Source organism: Macaca fascicularis, chromosome 11 (genome assembly GCF_037993035.2).
Source record: "Macaca fascicularis isolate 582-1 chromosome 11, T2T-MFA8v1.1".
Taxonomy (NCBI): Eukaryota; Metazoa; Chordata; class Mammalia; order Primates; family Cercopithecidae; genus Macaca; species Macaca fascicularis.
Window position 1 is genome coordinate 91,970,951 of NC_088385.1, and position 17,725 is coordinate 91,988,675.

The window sequence follows — 17,725 nt, forward strand, 5'->3', positions numbered from 1 at the left end:
AGCTGCTTAAGGCTGTGGGAGCCCACCACTTGCATCAGCATGACCTGTATGTGACAGATGGCGTCAAAAGAGATCATTTTGGAACTTTTTAATGACAGCCCTATTGGATTTCAGACTTGCATGGGGTCTCTAGCCCCTTTGTTTTGGCCAATTTCTCCCATTTGGAATAAGTGTATTTACCCAATGCCTGTACCTCCATTGTATCTAGGAAGTACCTAACTTGCTTTCAGTTTTACAGACTAATAGGTGGACGGGACTTTCCTTGCCTCAGAGGAGACTTTGGACTTGGACTTTTAGGTTAATGCTGGAATGAGCTAAGACTTTTGCGGGCTGTTGGAAAGGCATGACTGTGTTTTGAAATGTGAGGACATGAGGTTTAAGAGGGGTCAGAGGCATAATGATATGGTTTGGTTGTGTCCCTACCCAAATTTCATCTTGAATTATAGTTCCATAATCCGCACATGTTGTGGGAGGGACTCAGTGGAAGATAATTGAATCATGGTGGTGGTTACCTCCATGCTGTTCTCGTGATAGTGAGTGAGTTCTCATGAGATATGATGGTTTTATTAGGGGCTTTTCCCCTTTTGCTCGACACTTCTCATTCCTGCTGCCATGTAAAGGATGTGTTTGCTTCCCTTTCTGCCATGATTATAAGTTTCCTGAGGCCTCCCCAGCCTTGTGGAACTGGGAGTCAATTAAACCTCTTTTCTTTATAAATTACCAAGTCTCAGGCAGTTCTTTATCACAATGTGAAAACGGACTAATACAGTGGCAGAATTTTTACACTGCTTTTCTCTCATCTTGAGAGGGTTGTGTTTTGTAGGATCTTTTGGATTTGCTTCTATAGTCCTATGCACTCTGTGGGAAGGTTTTGTATTGGGATGCTCAGTTTAACCTGCAAACCAGTAGGTGGTGTTTGCAGCTAAGAGCCAACTGCCACACTAGCAGGTGTGTATGACCCTGGTCTGTGTTTACTGTGAGGTACTCTCTGCTGTTTCAGTTGAAGGGCTGGGTAGTTGGGTGTCTGGTCTGTGAGCTTCCTATTCAAGTGGCGGTCACAGCCGGTCAAAGCTGGAGGCCCTGGCTTGTTCATGAATATATGACAAGCATGAACCTATGACATACATAAGCACCTGCCGTAATGAAGGTGGTTGGGAGGAATTCCTGCTGAAGTGAGCTGAGGTCTCTATGGAGAGGTGAGGGAGAGTCACTGGCTTTTCTTCCTAGATAAGTGGGAATATGCTCTCTTTTCCTATCACACCCTGATTCCAAGGCTTGTGAATTCTAATTCTGATGACATTGTAGTCTCTCTCTGTCCCACAGTGTGGTTGAGTATCATGAGAACCATCTGTTTTGCAACTCTTTGTTGGTATGGTTTCAGGGCGTAACCTCATCACTCAGCCTGATACAGACAGCATCATGTAGAGAACAGGCTCGCCTGTTCTCCAGGCCGTCAGCCTTCTGCTTTTTGTAAAGTGAGGCCTCTACCTTTGAGCTGGTGGGTGGTCTTAACTGGTTGGGTTGCCCTGACATCAGACCCTGGGGATAGTAGTCAGGTGCCAAGGAGTTGGACTGGGGCAAGTAGTTCACCCATTCTCAAGCCTCTAGATAGCCCACTGAATAATGCGTATGAGTCCCGAAGGACTGTACTGCAGTCAGGCTAGCCCAGAGTTCATGTGCTGATTGTGATGGGTGCAGGGTGGTCCCCAGGTCCCCAGCCATGGTCTCAGGAAGTGGCAGCCAGCACACTTAGGTGGTGGAAACCCAAGTGAATATTACAGGTCTATGGGGGTTTGGTTTACAGAAGGCTCTGGGTTTCAAGTGAAATGTTTAGGCAGGGCAGGGTCTCTGTGCTGTGCGCTGTTCACTGTAGCTCGGTCCAACAGCAGCATTAGATCTGTATGAAAGTGGGTCAGCATGACAACTGAACCTTTCACTTCTTGCTTGTCTGAATTATGTAGTTCACTTTAGCTTTTTATAAAACTTATTTTCCAAACACGGTCTAATGGATACCATAGTTTTGGAATTCTTTCAGGTTTGAGAGTATCTGTCAGTTGCTTTTATACCTGAATGAGAATGTAGATGTGCATTCTATTTTTAGGTCACACTTTCACTTGGTACTTCATGGTCATTGCTTCATTGCATAAATGGTATTGTGTGTTGCTGTGGTAAATCTTGAGGCTAACTGGACTTTTCTCTCCTCATAACTGATTTCTTCCTTGATACTCAAGTACTATTTTCTTTGTCCTTACACAGTTACTTAACCGATAGACATTTTATTGTCTGAACATTCATTAAAGTTTTCTTTGGAAAGTAATATTCTTTTCAAACTATGAATTAAGTTATTTATTCATTTCTGGAAATTTTTGATTTTCATATAGTTGAAAACTTTTTGGTTTGGTTTCATTTTTTAATTATAGATGATCCGTATTTTGGTTATATTTGTCTTTCACTCATGCGTGTTATTATTTAGTTGATTTAACCTATGTCTCTTCTTCGTCTGCTTCTTCACGCTTAATTCCCAGTGTGATTATCTCCTGTTTGTGGACAACTCAATTTCTAGCTCTCTGTTCCATATATGTTGTTTCTAAATTATTTATTAGCTCTGTCATGGTGTTACTTTGGCCTGTTTGCTTACCTGCATCTGTTGTTTTAATATCTTTGAAATCCAGTCGTATTGAATTTTTTAAAATGTTCTTCTGTAGCCCAAAATATTTTCAACATTTCATCTTTCTTGAGTTATATTTTCTTCAGAATAGAGAATCCTTTTTGTATTAGTTAAATATTGCTGTGAAGCAAGTTACCCCAAACCTTAGCAACAAATATTTATTACCTAGCATTTTCTGAGAGGAATCTGGGAATGCCTTACTTAGCTGAGTGGTTCTGGCTCAGGGTATCCTGTGAGGTTTCATTTTGTAGCTGTCAACCAGGACCGTCATCTTCTCAAGTCTCAGTGAAAATCTAAAATTTACTTCCAAGCTCACTCACATAGTTTTTGGCAGACCTCAGTTTCACATATTTTTGGATAATTTCCTTAAAAAAAAAAAGATTAGGCTGATTTTTAAATTATGTAATAAAAATGTGCCTTTCTTAAATACACCTCTTTCCTCACTGCAATAGTTAGACCAGTGTTTTAGAGACCAAACTGAATCCTTTAAAAAATAATTTTGCTGAATTTTCTTTAAATCTTTCAACTTAAAATCTAACAGATGTGCCTTTCTTTCTATGTAGACCATTCTCCCACTTTGGCTATATAACAAACACTTGTGATGGTGGAAAGCATCAGGTTTTCTGAAATTTTTGAATAGTTCAGTTCAATAACCATTTTTTTTTTTTTTTTTGCCGCTGTTGGTGGTGGTGGTGATAGTGGTCAGAATTAAATACAAAATAACAGTTCTTTTCAATACAGATGCTTTTCCCAAATATACTGTTTTAAAAAAAACTACACAAGAAGTAAATTCTCATTTAAAAATATAGAAAAAGAGAAGTGTACAGAATACATCGTGAAACTTTATCTTTCTGCTTACCTCCTTTCTCTCATTTTGCAGGAGTGACCATTGTTAACAATTGCTTGTGAATCATTCTATACCTTGTCCTGTACAATAAAATGAGAGATATGTAGATTTAAGTTAAGGTTCATGTGTATATTTACATTTAGGTTTACTCAATAGCTAAAAGCCTATGTTATGCAACTTAAGTTTTACATACAGTAATGTATCATGGACATTCTTCCATTTTAGTACTACTCTGTATTAAAGATTATAAATATTCATTTTGGATACACTCCATAATTTAACCGTTCCCTTACTGATGGACATTTAACTTGTCTCCTTTTTTTTTTTTTTGCATTTAAATAATACAGACAGGAACATCTCTATATATTTGTTTATATCAGTGTATCACTATGTAGTAGATTCATAGAAGGAAACATGCTAGGTAAAATATTTCTTAATATTCTGAGACTTGAAATCATGGTTATTCCACCAGAATGGAATCTCTAACAGAATGTTGAATAGGTTAATTGTACTTTCCTTGTACACTGATTAAAAATTATTGTGTCTTTTAAAATTTGATATTAGCATATAATTCTCTTTAATTCCTTTTAGACTAATAAGTGGCACACTGTTAGCTGTTTTTAACATGTACAGCCCTAAGGTGGAAGCACATGTGGCATGTGTGAGGAAAAGCAAGGAGGCCAGCAAGTTAGAATGAACTGAGAAAAAGAGACAGTAGTAGAGGATGAGTTCAATGAGATTATGAGAGGCAGATCACGGAGGGACATGTAGGCCATCTTCAAGGCTTCGGAGAACCTTCTCTCCATTATCAAAAATATTAAAAATAGTCTACAATTATTGTCTCCACTTCCACTGCACTGTGGTTTTCATCCTGTTTATGCCACTAATGCCTCTAGTAAACTGTTTCATCACTGTCCAAACGATGACCTCTTCTGATTCCTTTGTGAACTATACCTAATACTGTGGACTGTTTATAATTTTGTATGAATAAAAATGCCTTTCATAATACAATTTCATACTTGTATACTATTTTATTTTTATTCTTACACCTTTCTTCGTTGCAGAATTCTGTTTGCATTTTCCTCGTTTCTTCTCCCAATTGTTCTCCTGCTTTATCTGCTTTCTCCTTTCAGCTTTCTTTGCCAAATCCTGCACCTTTCCTCATCATGTGACCTAATGTTTCATTCTTGCTTCTTTTCTTGGATGACCCTTGAAAAGTGTCACAAATATGTTCTCCACTCCAAATGAATTAATAGAAATTTCTATTTCAGATTAGTTCTGGAAAATTTAAGAGCAATGTATATGGCTTTTAAAAATATTAAGCCTATGTAAGCAGATTGCTTGAGACATTTAAATATTTAATAAAGATCATTTCATTTTACACAACTAGTAATCTGTTTTCATTGGTATTTTATTGTGCCTGGGCTGTTGGCTTCAGTGGATTAATTGATGCTCATCAGATATGATTGTAAGGCTTACAAAATTTAAATACATTTTCTATTTTAGCAGACCTTAAATTACATGACAGCTAATATGTATTTATTAAAATATGTAACAAACTATATCGAATCCATTGAAATTTATAATATAGAATTGGTCTGTTATTTTAACTCAGTCAAATATTTGATAAGGCAGAACAGTTTATTCTCAGATACTAATAGATAACAATTTTCTCTGATTCATAATTGATAATTTACATTATAGGAAAATATCAGTACATCAATCATAGATTAAAAACTTAAAATGTAAGAGTATATACAGCCTGAATTTGGATTTCAGTTTGTCTTTTCTTCTGTCAGCCTATTATGTATTTTCATGCTTTATTTGATATTACATGATTTATTTCTTATTATAAGAAAATTTACTTTTTTGTGTAAAATTTTTTTTAAGAAATAACATCTATAACATTAAGTTACTCTATTTGACTCAAACTATTAGAGATACTGTAATTTTGAAATTTATTTAAGATATATCTTGAAATATCTCTATGAAATATTTTATAGTACACTAATTATCCTATTGCATTATCTGAATTTTTAAATATATGCTGAATTAAGTTTTCTTATAAGATTTTGTTAATATTAATTGATTCTTTTATCTCTTCATCTCATTAAAAGTAGACAGTTCACCCTTTCTTTTTGTGAATTTATATGTAATCAAAATAACAAATCTTGGGTTAGAGATTCTAAATTCCCCCAGGATAAATGTATTTCATAAATTCCAGATATCAATTTTTATAAATAATATTTTTTATTACATATTTAAATTTATTATCAAATCACCTTTTTTGATTAAAAAAACTCATGTTTATGTCAACATTTAATTGAAAAATATATTTTGTAGGAGTCTGACAAGAAAATAAGAATGAAGCACAGTTTTCCAAAATGTAACCTCAGGGACTCCTGTATACTTAGTTCTCACGAAAGACATTCTGCTTACCAGTGTTTACTGAAGACCTTAAAACTTTACTTCCAGTTTCTAGAATTGCTTATTTTAACTAACAGAGTAACACCTACAGAAAAAAATTCATAGTCTAGTATCTAATTTAAAGAACATTTTCTAGATTTTTAATATCTTCCATGAAACTTTTACAGACTTCCTCAGCGTCTTTTTCTCATGCTAACTCTTGATGGCTTATTTAAGCAACCTTCTCAGTTTTTTCCTTATGACCACTGAGTTACAGTTTCTAAGGCTCATCTAATATTTTTTAGATAGTATCATACTGATTTTAAGTTTATCTGGTCAAAGAGGAGGTCCCTTATGACAATATTGAAATACCTAAAGAATATGCTACTAATTAATTGGTTCTGATAGATTGTACATACTTCATTTGGGAATCTAAGGTCATTCAAATGGTAGGAAAATGACATTCTAATGTTATACATGCAACCTGAAGCAAGGATTCAAAGTTCAAAGGCTCTGGAATGAGTTAAAAACTATTCTTTTTTTTTTTTTTTTTTTTGAGATGGAGTCTCGCTCTGTTGCCCAGGCTGGAGTGCAGTGGTGGGATCTCAGCTCACTGCAAGCTCCGCCTCCCGGGTTCATGCCATTCTCCTGCCTCAGCCTCCCGAGTAGCTGGGACTACATGCGCCCGCCACCGCGCCCGGCTAGTTTTTTGTATTTTTTAGTAGAGATGGGGTTTCACCATGTTAGCCAGGATGGTCTCGATCTCCTGACCTCATGATCTGCCCATCTCGGCCTCCCAAAGTGCTGGGATTACAGGCTTGAGTAAAAACTATTCTTTTAAGAAAAAAATCCTTATATCTATCCCTTGTTTTATTCTTATTTGAATATAAAGCGCTCATTCCCAGTGTATGCCTTTTAGTACTGTGTGCAATTTTCAATTGATAGATAATTATGTCATTCAAAATATGTCACTCAAATGCCAGTTTAAATAATAACACAGTTTATAAGATATGTTTCACCAGGAATTTATACTAAGTTCTCACTTGTAATTAATGATAGTGAGAAGTACAAAGGTGCAATTATTTAGAAAAAAAATGTAAACTTTCCTCTAGAGTCTGGAAGACTGTATGACACAGGTGATCTTACAACTTTTTTCTTCTAGGTGGTTTAGAATCTTTGAAAAATCTTCAACAACTAATTTTGGACCACAATCAGTTAATTAGTACAAAAGGTCTTTGTGATACACCTACCATTGTACACCTAGATTGCTCCCATAATCATCTTACTGATGTTGAGGGCATTGAAAATTGTGGATTGCTCCAAATATTGAAGTTACAGGGAAATTATCTGAGTGAGGTAATTGCTTTGAATTAATTGATTTCTGTGATTAACGCAACACTTTTCTTTTAATAGAAATGCCAATCACATTTTAAAAGCAATTTTGAATAATTTTTTTAATTCTTTTATATCTCACTATGAAGTAACCTATATCAAGAATATTAAATATTATACAGTTAATAGAAATTTTATTCATATTAAAAAATCTTGTTATACTTTATGATATGCAGTTTATCAGAATCTATTTGTTATTAGTTTTGGAAGGTTTTATATTTTTAAATTGGACGAAATGGTAAAATATTTTGCTTAATATAAACTAATGAACCAAATTTAAATATAGCTTCCATCCTTGGAGAATCTTGTTTTACTAAGAGAATTGCACTTGGATGATAACAGCATTTCAACTGTGGAAGCATTTTCTTCATACTGGCTGCCTTTACTACAAAATCTTACTCTCTCTCAAAACAGGTAAAAGCATACTTAAGAAATAAATTCAGTGAATGTTTAAAATAAATATGTGATGTTCATAAACTACCATAAAAGTTAGGTTTCTCTAATAATTCAATGAGATTGCATCAAAATAAATTAGTATATAAATTATAAAGATAACATTATAGAATTTTTAAAAATTAAAATGAATTATTGGCATACCCTAAAATTTTAGTAGAATTTTAATTGTCCATTTATCTTTCTAATTTTATTTATTTTCAAAGATGCACTTGTGTAAATCTCTCAGGGCAGATTTGTTTATGTTTATAAGGAGCATAGTCCTTGGAAAATACAGGAGGTAGTTAATTCAATTCAGAAGGATGAATTCTCTGAAATGGTACTTATTAAGTCCTGGAAGGACAATTTTTAATCTGCTCTCAACTTGCATGTCTTTTTGAAACTGTTAGGATGGATTTAAATTTGATTTCCCTAAGGATATAAAGTAACACTTAAAAAAATACCTTAACATTCAATTGAAATGGGTACCTGCCTCAGAAGATCTATTTGAGACTACCAAACATCTGGATCTTTGCTGAGAATAACTGGCTAAACCAAAACAGGAGCCCAATATGTGTATTTCTCCTCTGCTTAATATTTCATTGAAATCCATTCACTCTAATATGATCAATTTCTTCATCAAAGGCACAAGGAGTAGGGGAAAGAAACCATCTTTAACAAGAAATTATTTAAGTTATATAATACTCACAAAACACGTGAATAAGTACAATATAATTTGTACATATATACCTATTTTCCCCCAAGGCATATAAAATCATCTCTCAATCTCTTCCACAATAGTGTTCATCTTTTAGGCAGGTATATACTAAATAACTTAACTTCCACCTATTAAACTTTGACATTGGAAAACAAATAATGTATTCAAAAATCTTCTCAAATTACTTTAATGCAATCTAAAATTTAAAATTTTTAAATTGAGACTTGAGTTTAAAAGGATATTTATTCCCAAAGCCAGCTACATCAGATAATACTGTGTAAGTAATTTGGGTAATTCACAAACTCCTTGGATATTTTCAGAATATTTTCCAGGTACAGAATATACTTTCAAAATGAAATATTCAGCTATGTTTTGGACATACACAGTAAGTCGCGGAGGAATTGACATACCTAACGTATATTATAAAAGTGGATCTCAAGCCACATTAATGAGCATAAAATATTTAAAGAGATTATAAAGAAAATCAAGAATTTTTTTGACAAATAATGCCTTTAATTTCTTTGGAAAATTTAAATGATCAGTCTATTTCTAAATTTCTAAAAATGAAATTTATTACTAGCTGATAGACTTTTGCTCTATCGGTATGATATGACATGCACATCAAGCTGATAAAATGGGAGTTATATAAACTAGAGAATTAAATATTTTTAGAATTGAGCATGATAATTGGAATGATTAATCCAAATGTTTTCTATTTATAATTTTGTTTGCATAATCTTATAACGTTTGACTATTGAGATGGGGTTTACTTTGGGGAATAGGAAAATGAGTAATACATGTCCTTACACCCACAGAGCATTTTGGCATAAAAGAACTTACTTTTTAAAACTCATCTATACCAAAAAGTAAAATTATTATATAATATGTGTGATTTTGAAATTTTAAATAATACTTTCACTGATATTGGAATATTTTTCTTCTGAGTCTGTCAGAGCTCTTTGTACATGTAACCTTCTACCATTATTGAGAGGATGAAAGGAGAAGGCCCAAGAGCACCAGGGAAATGTCATTGATAGCAAAGGACGTATAGAATACTAAAATGATTTTGTAATGTCATAGTGTAAAGATAATCTTCAACCTTAGAATATTTCACAAGTTTATTTTCATTAACTATAGAAATTATCTATTTTAATTTATGCTCTTACATGTGAAATGACTTTTTTAAAACCATATTAAGTTTGATAAAACCAAATCTGTGTTTGAATATTGAACGTGCAACTTGGTCAGTAGATGTTGAGCAACTCTGCTCTCACTATCTGACTCTCAGTTTCTTTTCACATGTAAAAGTGGTAATGCCTACCTTACCTATTTTATGGGATTTTAATGATGATCCAAGAGGAAAGGGAGAATAATTTTATAATGTGATATTTGGATTTGTGTTTGGTATGGATTTTAAATTATATATACTTTTCCTTTAATTTTTGATATTTTCATCACAAAGAAGATATTATGTGTCCATATGCTTTTTTTCCCCAACAAATGGAATACATATAAAGAATGATACTTAGTACATATTGTTTGAAATACTTGTTTCATCCTGATTTCTGTTTTAAATTTTCATTTAAGACGTGACTGTTTTAAGTTTGACTTAGTGGAGTTCTAACTGGATGGCTCTCTGGCTTTATAAGCCTTTTTACTTCCAATGAGACTCTTAAGTAGGAGCAGAAAGTGGAAACTATTGCCCATTGGCTGTTCATTGTATAAATCTTTTGCTTTTTGTCGTCTTTGAAATTTATATCTTTTTAATGCCCAGGGCTAATGTGACAAGGTCAAATGGTTTTAGGTTTTCACTAATGTCCTTTGTCTTTCTGGTTTGAATTTTCTTGGAAACAATATACACAGAATGTCAGTAAAAGGAAAAGTTCTAGAGGTTTTTCAAAAAAGGATTATACTATTAAGTTTCTACCATCCTAATGAATAAAGGTGAATGAGTAGCCAGTTTTCCTGATTAAAATATCAGAAGAAAACAAACATGATTTTAATAGCATGGTTATCTGAAAAGATTAATTTCAATATTACAAAAAATTTTTCAAAGCGTATTTTTCTTTGCTTTGATTTTTGCAAAGATTTATTGATTGTTGATTCTAAAAAATTATTGGTTATTTTCATTTGAGGTATTTTTATAACCTATGTGTTACCATATAACTTACTGCCTAAAAACAGGAGATATTCTGTAAAACGAAAAAAAATTGTATTCTGAATGGTTTAATATGCCATTACTATTAATATTTCAAAATCCTTTCTCTGGAAGGATGAAGAGCTAGTATTAGAAATATATTAAGGATAGAGCACAAAAACAATTTTCTTGTTAATAAGTACATTTAATAAATTTTATTTTTACTTGAAAAAAAATATATATAAACTACTTGTAATAATTATGCAGAACCTGCTTGAATAGGAAATGTCAGAAAATTGAGACTTAAACTCACTAATTGTGTCTGGGTAAAGCCTGAATTTCCTCTATCCCTGCATCTCTTCCCACCCCCGCCCCGCTTCCCTTCCTTTCCCTAGACTTTTTTTCCTTTTCTTTACTTCAATATCCATGTGAGATTTCAGTAAATTTCACTGTTATGGGGTATATATACAAATAATTCAGTGTATGTAATGGCCAATATTTTCTCACTTTTATTACCTTGGATTTTTTTTTTCCTGTAAATTGCTTTTAAGAAGTAGGATCTTTTATGTTTAATATGAATGCTAATATTGTATTTAGGATTGGCAACATGTAGAGAGATGTTCTCCCAGCCTCATTATATAATCTACTTTTTCATCAGTAGTATATCTTCTTTCTTGTTGCTAATGCAGAAAGGGATAGTATAAGAGAAGAGTGATGGTCAGTACAAGGGTTAATCTTCTGCCAAACCCCAGGAAGCTTCCACTCACAGGTTTACTCTGTGAGCTTCTGACCTGAGTATATAAAAATAAGGGATTTTGTAGTTGTTGTTGTTGGTGGTGGTGTTTTCTATGGCAGTGAGTTTGTAGAAATAAAGAGGTAAAGGACCCTTCCAGGACAACTGGAGGGAGAGTATAAAAAACACTAAAGCAATAAAAGTGAAAATTAATGCACACTTATTTATTTGGTACCAGAGATAGACCTTGAGCCAAAGCATATTTTGAACAGTTACGGAATTCCAGTATTTTATAGTGGGGATTAATTCAGAAGACTTTTCTAATTGTGGCAAATATATATATTTTATGAAGGAGTTTTTATCTTGCTTAAAGATTCAGATGAACTGGCTTAATTTAATTTCCAAATAGCTACAGGTAATGTGATATTATGTTACAGAGTAACTGTAGACTTGTCCTAGTTGGAAATGCAAATCAAACTGAAGTTAATTTGCCCTTTATATCTTTTGTTTCCTATGACGTGGGTATTTTGAATATCACAATTTTTGTTTGAATATGGGTTTTTGATAACAATTATAACTTAGAAAACAATAAAAACCTTTAAATGTAGGAGGAAAATTGATTATTACTAGATTATAATATGCATAATTAATGAGTATTAATTTTAAATATCAATGTATTTTCTCCAAGTTTAAGTTAATTCTATTGAGGTAAAACATTTTATATTATTCTGTTCTTACACTCATTTATTTATATATTGAATATATTTCCAATTTAAAAGTAAGCCCAGTTTAATTTTGCTTACAGTACTATAATACTTTCAATTAGTAAAGAAAGATTTTTTAAAATAAAAATAGTCTAGTTAGTTCTCCTGTTGAAAAGTAGCAGTTTCTCCTGTTGAAAAGTGATTTTTTCATTTGTACCTTAAAGGTTTAGGTTGTATGTTTCAGACAGGCAGAAAAATAAATAAAAAATGTAAATTATTTGTAAATTGGGCCTTATATGAATACAAAACAAAATAATTAGGAAAAAACACACTTATTTAAATAGCAAATACACATCAAAATCCATGATTTTGTGTTTGAAATTAGTAATTTCATGATTTCTTTTAAAAAATGAATAGAAATCTTCCATCATAAATACTTAGAAGTCTATAATTACTGCATTTGTAAAACGCACGGTTAGCAAGTGCTATAATTGTATTGTACAATTATAATTGTATATATAAAATTGTATAAAATGTGTATAATTATATAATTGTATTATATAAATATATTGTTATATAGTTACAATGGTAACATTAAGGACTTTCCAATTTAGAATTTTGATGAAGTTTATGTTTTTGTTTTCAGTTTGACCAAAATTGTACCACTTTTTCATTTTGTTTCATTGGAAAAGCTAGATGTCAGCCACAATTGTCTTTCTGGTAAGTTTAGCATAATATGTATACTTTAAATAATAGACTTTTGACTTTCTGTTTCAAATATGATAAGGGGTTGTTTTAAATGCGTGAGTTAATGACATTTACATATAATAAACCTGTAAAATAAAGCATGCCGAAATAATTCACTTGAAATTTTCTTTCCACTTTTACAGTCATATTACTTTCACATCTTTTTGGTAGGCCTAGCCAAAGTCACAATTATGCTTTTATTTAAAAGTCATAAATCTTTTGCTTTTGAAATGAATATCCTAATGAAGATGAGCAAACTGTATACCTTTCTAACAGGTATAGAGTAGTCACCCATTAAAACTTTAGTAAAGAATCATGACTTGAATTGACTCACTCCTTCATTTCCTCTAAATTTCCTCATTCCCAGTCCCAGTCAGTCCACTCCTAGAGGCAGCCACAGACTGAATTTATCACCACATATTAATTTTGTCTTTATATTAATTGGATCTAACAGTACATTCCTTTTTTCTACAACTTTCTTTGTGTGATATTAGCATCTGTCATTCTACCACTTTATATATTTATTAATTTATGTTTCTGAAGTGTAAGGGATGCATGAATATATTACAGTTTGTTTATCCATTCCCCTGTTGAACATACTTTGATTGTTTGTGGTTTGGGGGTTATGAATACAAAGTTCCTATGGTTCTTGTACAAATATTTTTGCAGGCTTAAGTTTTCTGTTCTCTTAGGTAAATGTGTAAAAGTGTAATTGTTGGATAATAGAGTAGGTGTAACTCTAAAAGGAAATGACGTACTATTTTCCAAAGTAGTTGGAACATTTTACAACCCCACCAGAAATGAGAGTTACTATTGCTCCATTCTACAGAGTGTTTAATAATTTACTATGTTATCTCATTGTGGTTTTAGTTTGCGTTGACCTGATGAATAAGGATGTTGAACCTCTTTACAAGTGTTTATTGGTGATTTTTGCACCCTCTTTTGTTGTGTCTATTCAAGTGTTTCACCATTTTAAAATTTGGCTATTTTTATTTTTCTTAATGATCTATAAAAATGTTTACATATTCTGGGCATCATTGTCTTATAAATTTTTTTTCTAGCCTTTGTTTTATCTATCAATTTTCTAAATGGTGTATTTAGATGAGTAGATATTTTTAATTTTTTCGTTATTTTTGTGTGTCCTTTGTAATAAATTTTTCCCTCCCAGATTGAGAAGATAATTTTCTGTGCTTTATTCTAGAAGCTTTTGTACTTTCAGTTTTTACTGTTAGGCCTATGATCCCTCTCAAATTAATTTTTATGTATGGTGTGAAGTAGAGGTTGAGTTCATTTTTTATATGGATATCGAATTGTTCCAGCCACACTGGTTGAACAAGCTTTTTTTTTCATAGCTAAGTTACTTTGCCATCTTTGTGCAAAAATTGTTTTACACTTTGTTTTCTTTGGGATATGTTTCCATTGATTGCTTTTCTCATAACTATGGCTTATATTTTCGTATTTCTTTGGATGTCTAGTAAATTTTAACTATATGTTGAACATGGTAGACAATTCTACATCGAACATTGTAGGTAGTTCAGTAAGTCAGGGTGTTGTTGTCTTCCTTAAAAGGATGTTGTTTTATTCTTGCAGGAAGTCAAATTAATTATGAATAATTTTTGAATAATTTTGTTCCTGCTGGGTTTAGTTTAGTTCTATTTTAGAACAGGTGATTTTAGTTTTCTTTTCTTTTCTTTTTTTTTTTTTTTTTGAGACAGTTTCGCTCTTGTTGCCCTGGCTGGAGTGCAATAGTGTGATCTCAGCTCACTGCAACCTCTGCCTCCTGGGTTCAAGTGATTCTCCTGCCTCAGCTTCCCAAGTAGCTGGGATTACAGGCATGCGCCACCATGCCCAGTTAATTTTGTATTTTTAGCAGAGACAGGATTTCTCCTTGTTGGTCAGGCTGGTCTTGAACTCCTGACCTCAGGTGATCCGCCCACCTTGGCCTCCTAAAGTGCTGGGATTACAGGTGTGAGGCACTGCGCCCGGCCCTATATTAACTTTTTTAAAGGTAAAAAGGTCCATGCAATTCTATTTAGTTATATATTCAATTTTAATGCTTACCGTATTACTTTAGATTTCACTTCTTCAGATTTTGTGCTTACAATCTGGCACAAACTATTCTAAGTCCTTTATACACATCATTTCATTTAATCCTCACCCTATAAGACAGATGTGAACCTGAATTGTAAAGCAGATTTACAGAAGTTCACACAGCTGTTACATGGTAGAAACATATATTCTGACAATAGTCTGTGTTCTTAACTCAATACAGTCTTCTTTAAAAAGCATATAGTATTCTGCAGAAGAAATAAAAATATTGCTTTTCTTTAATAGCTAACCAGTAAATACAGTGGTCATAGATTTATGATATTTGTTCTAAATCTGTGATACCTTTCAAAATGATTTTATTTTCTGTAGATCTTAAGAGTGTCATAAAATGGTTCGATGCTTGCTATTCTCTCCGTGAATTGTCTCTCACTGGAAACCCACTTCTTCAAGAAACAAACTGGAGGTAAAGAAGCATTGTTGCACCCTATGAGTACCCTTTATTATAGTTGCGGAAAAAAGTTTGATAAAAATTGTCCTGTGAATAACAATTGCTTAGGAAAAGTTAATTGAAAAATTAAAAGTTATTTTAAACCAAAAAAGTTTTGTAAAAGTAGTTTTAAAAATGTTTTTATTCTAAAATAATTTTCTTGCACATGTGTGAACTAATACAAAATTGAAATTAAAATTGTAATGTAAACCAATCATTAGGTGACAAGTTTAGTGTGATATTAACTTGGGTTTTGCATTTATAGAAAATATATTTGTTGTTAATTGCTTTTTTGCCAATCATCTAATTGCATAGCTTCCTATTTAAAGTGTTTCCTTTTTGAGAGTAATTTGGTTTTGTTTTATTTTCCTAAAAGAGAAGGATGGTGTCTGTTAAAAGTTTGTGTTATAAGCATGTTTAAATTCTTGCTTCTCTTTGGAATATGGCAATACCTAAATGCAAACCAAGAAAAATATTTTATAAGTTTTAATACATGTTCATAGAAAAAAAGTTCTCTCATTTACACCTCTAATAATATGCCAACACCATTTCCCCCAAATCAACCACCAGCTTTTTTCAAAAATTAGCTATTTTGTGTTAACTTACATATCATAATTTTTATCATTTTTGCTTATGAATATGAATATTTTGTGGAAAACTGGACACTTTTATCACCTTAAAAATACCTCATGCTTTTTTGCAATAAGTTCCCTCCCCCAGTATTTTAAAAACATCTCTCCACTCTTTTATGGCTTTCACTGTTTCTGGTGAGAAATGTCTACTGACATTCTTGTCTTTCTCCAAGAATGATTTTAAGATTTTCTCTTCATCACTGGTTTTCAGCAATTTGACTATAATATGTTTTGGTGTGGTTGCATTTAGTTTATTTGGGATTTATCAAACCTCTTGGATCTGCCATGTTCATAAAATTTGGAAAATTTATGGCTGTTGTTTTCAGATTTTTTTGTTCTCCTTTTCACTACCTATTCTGCTCTAGTAGGACTCCAGTTTCAATAATATCAGACCATTTGGATTATCCCAGGAGTTTCTGTTGTTGTTTTCTTTTACTTATTGTTATTATTTTTCCCTTTTCATGCTTCACTAACTCTAAATAGTTTCTATTGCTTTGTCTTCAAATTCTCTGATATTTTCTATTTATCTACTCTGCTTTCAATCTCATCTATTTTTCATTTCTGATTGCAGAAATATTTTTCATCTATATAAATTTATGTATTTCTTTAACATTTGTAATTTCTCTTCTAATCATGCTAATGTTTTCTGGAACCTTCTTGAACATATGGAAAATATTAATAATAGCTGTATTAATTTAACTTCCTTATCTGTTCTTTCCATCATCTCTATCATTTGAAGGTCTACTTGTATTGATTTTTTTTTTTTTTCGCTGATTCTAGATCATATTTCTCTGCTTCGTTGCATGCCTGGTCAGTATTGGTTGCATTCTGGACATTTTGAATTTTATATTCCCAATGCTTAATTTCATTGCATTACTTTAAATAGCCTCTATTTTGTGTTTGGTGTGCAGCGGCTAAGCACAGCAGCACTAATGAAATACTTTCTAGGCTTGCTTTTAAGTTCTGTTAGAATGGTCCAAAGAAATCTTTGGACTAATGCTAATGTAGCCCTACTACTATGATGACAACTTTCTGAATATTTTTCCAGATGTCTCATATAGAGACAGGCTGGTCTTGAACTCCTGGGCTCAAGAAATCCTCCCACCTCAGCCTCCCAAAGTGCTGAGATTACAGATGTGAGCCACTGCGCCCAGTCTTCTATGTATCCTTTTAACTTTGCCTGTGGGAACTAATTTCCTATGTCAGTTCCTATACTTCTGCCTTCAGTTTCTACTGGTTCTTTCCCCTGAACTTAGATGGCTTTTTCTTACACATCAACAGAACATTACTGATTTGCCAAATTTAAGTGAATTACCTCCCAGAATACTGAAAGATTTTGCATATGTCCACTGTGAAATTTTCCACTGTGGAATTGGTGATCATTCTGGCTTACACTTGTGTCTTTTCTTATGCTCAGAACATTCATTTGTGAGATGGTTTCACATTATTTATTGTACATTTGACATATTTATACTGTCATTTCACTGGTACATCAAGGCGGGACAAGCCAAGCAGAAACAAGTCTACAATTTAGGAAAATGAGTTTGCCAATACAAACATGCTTAGTATAGAAGGCACACATTTACCAAAATACATATTAGGTAGCAAAATATATATTAGGACCATTAGAGTTTAAGTGCAAATCAGGAAAACTTGTCAACTTGTTCAGGCAGTTAAAATGCATTTATGAACAAAACATAGACTAAAAAGAAAAAAAAAATCCTGTATCACCTTATCCTAGGGCAGAAGCTGTTGACTCTTTGCCCTGATTTG

At 32.5% G+C, this 17,725-nt stretch overlaps 1 protein-coding gene across 8 annotated transcripts in view; it reads left to right on the plus strand.

The window, feature by feature from the left end:
• The window catches only part of LRRIQ1 (leucine rich repeats and IQ motif containing 1), a 232,753-nt gene that overhangs the window by 63,490 nt on the left and 151,538 nt on the right, over positions 1 to 17,725 (plus strand). For 6 of the 8 annotated variants that reach the window (XM_015431285.4, XM_015431286.4, XM_015431287.4 and 3 more), the window contains 4 exons: positions 7,084 to 7,277; positions 7,600 to 7,727; positions 12,684 to 12,757; positions 15,203 to 15,296. In XM_015431285.4, the coding sequence (XP_015286771.3) occupies positions 7,084 to 7,277; positions 7,600 to 7,727; positions 12,684 to 12,757; positions 15,203 to 15,296 (490 nt within the window). Of the gene's footprint in view, positions 1 to 7,083; positions 7,278 to 7,599; positions 7,728 to 12,683; positions 12,758 to 15,202; positions 15,297 to 17,725 lie in introns of those variants that run through there. The other 2 variants (XR_012419764.1, XR_012419763.1) reach the window with 2 other exon arrangements.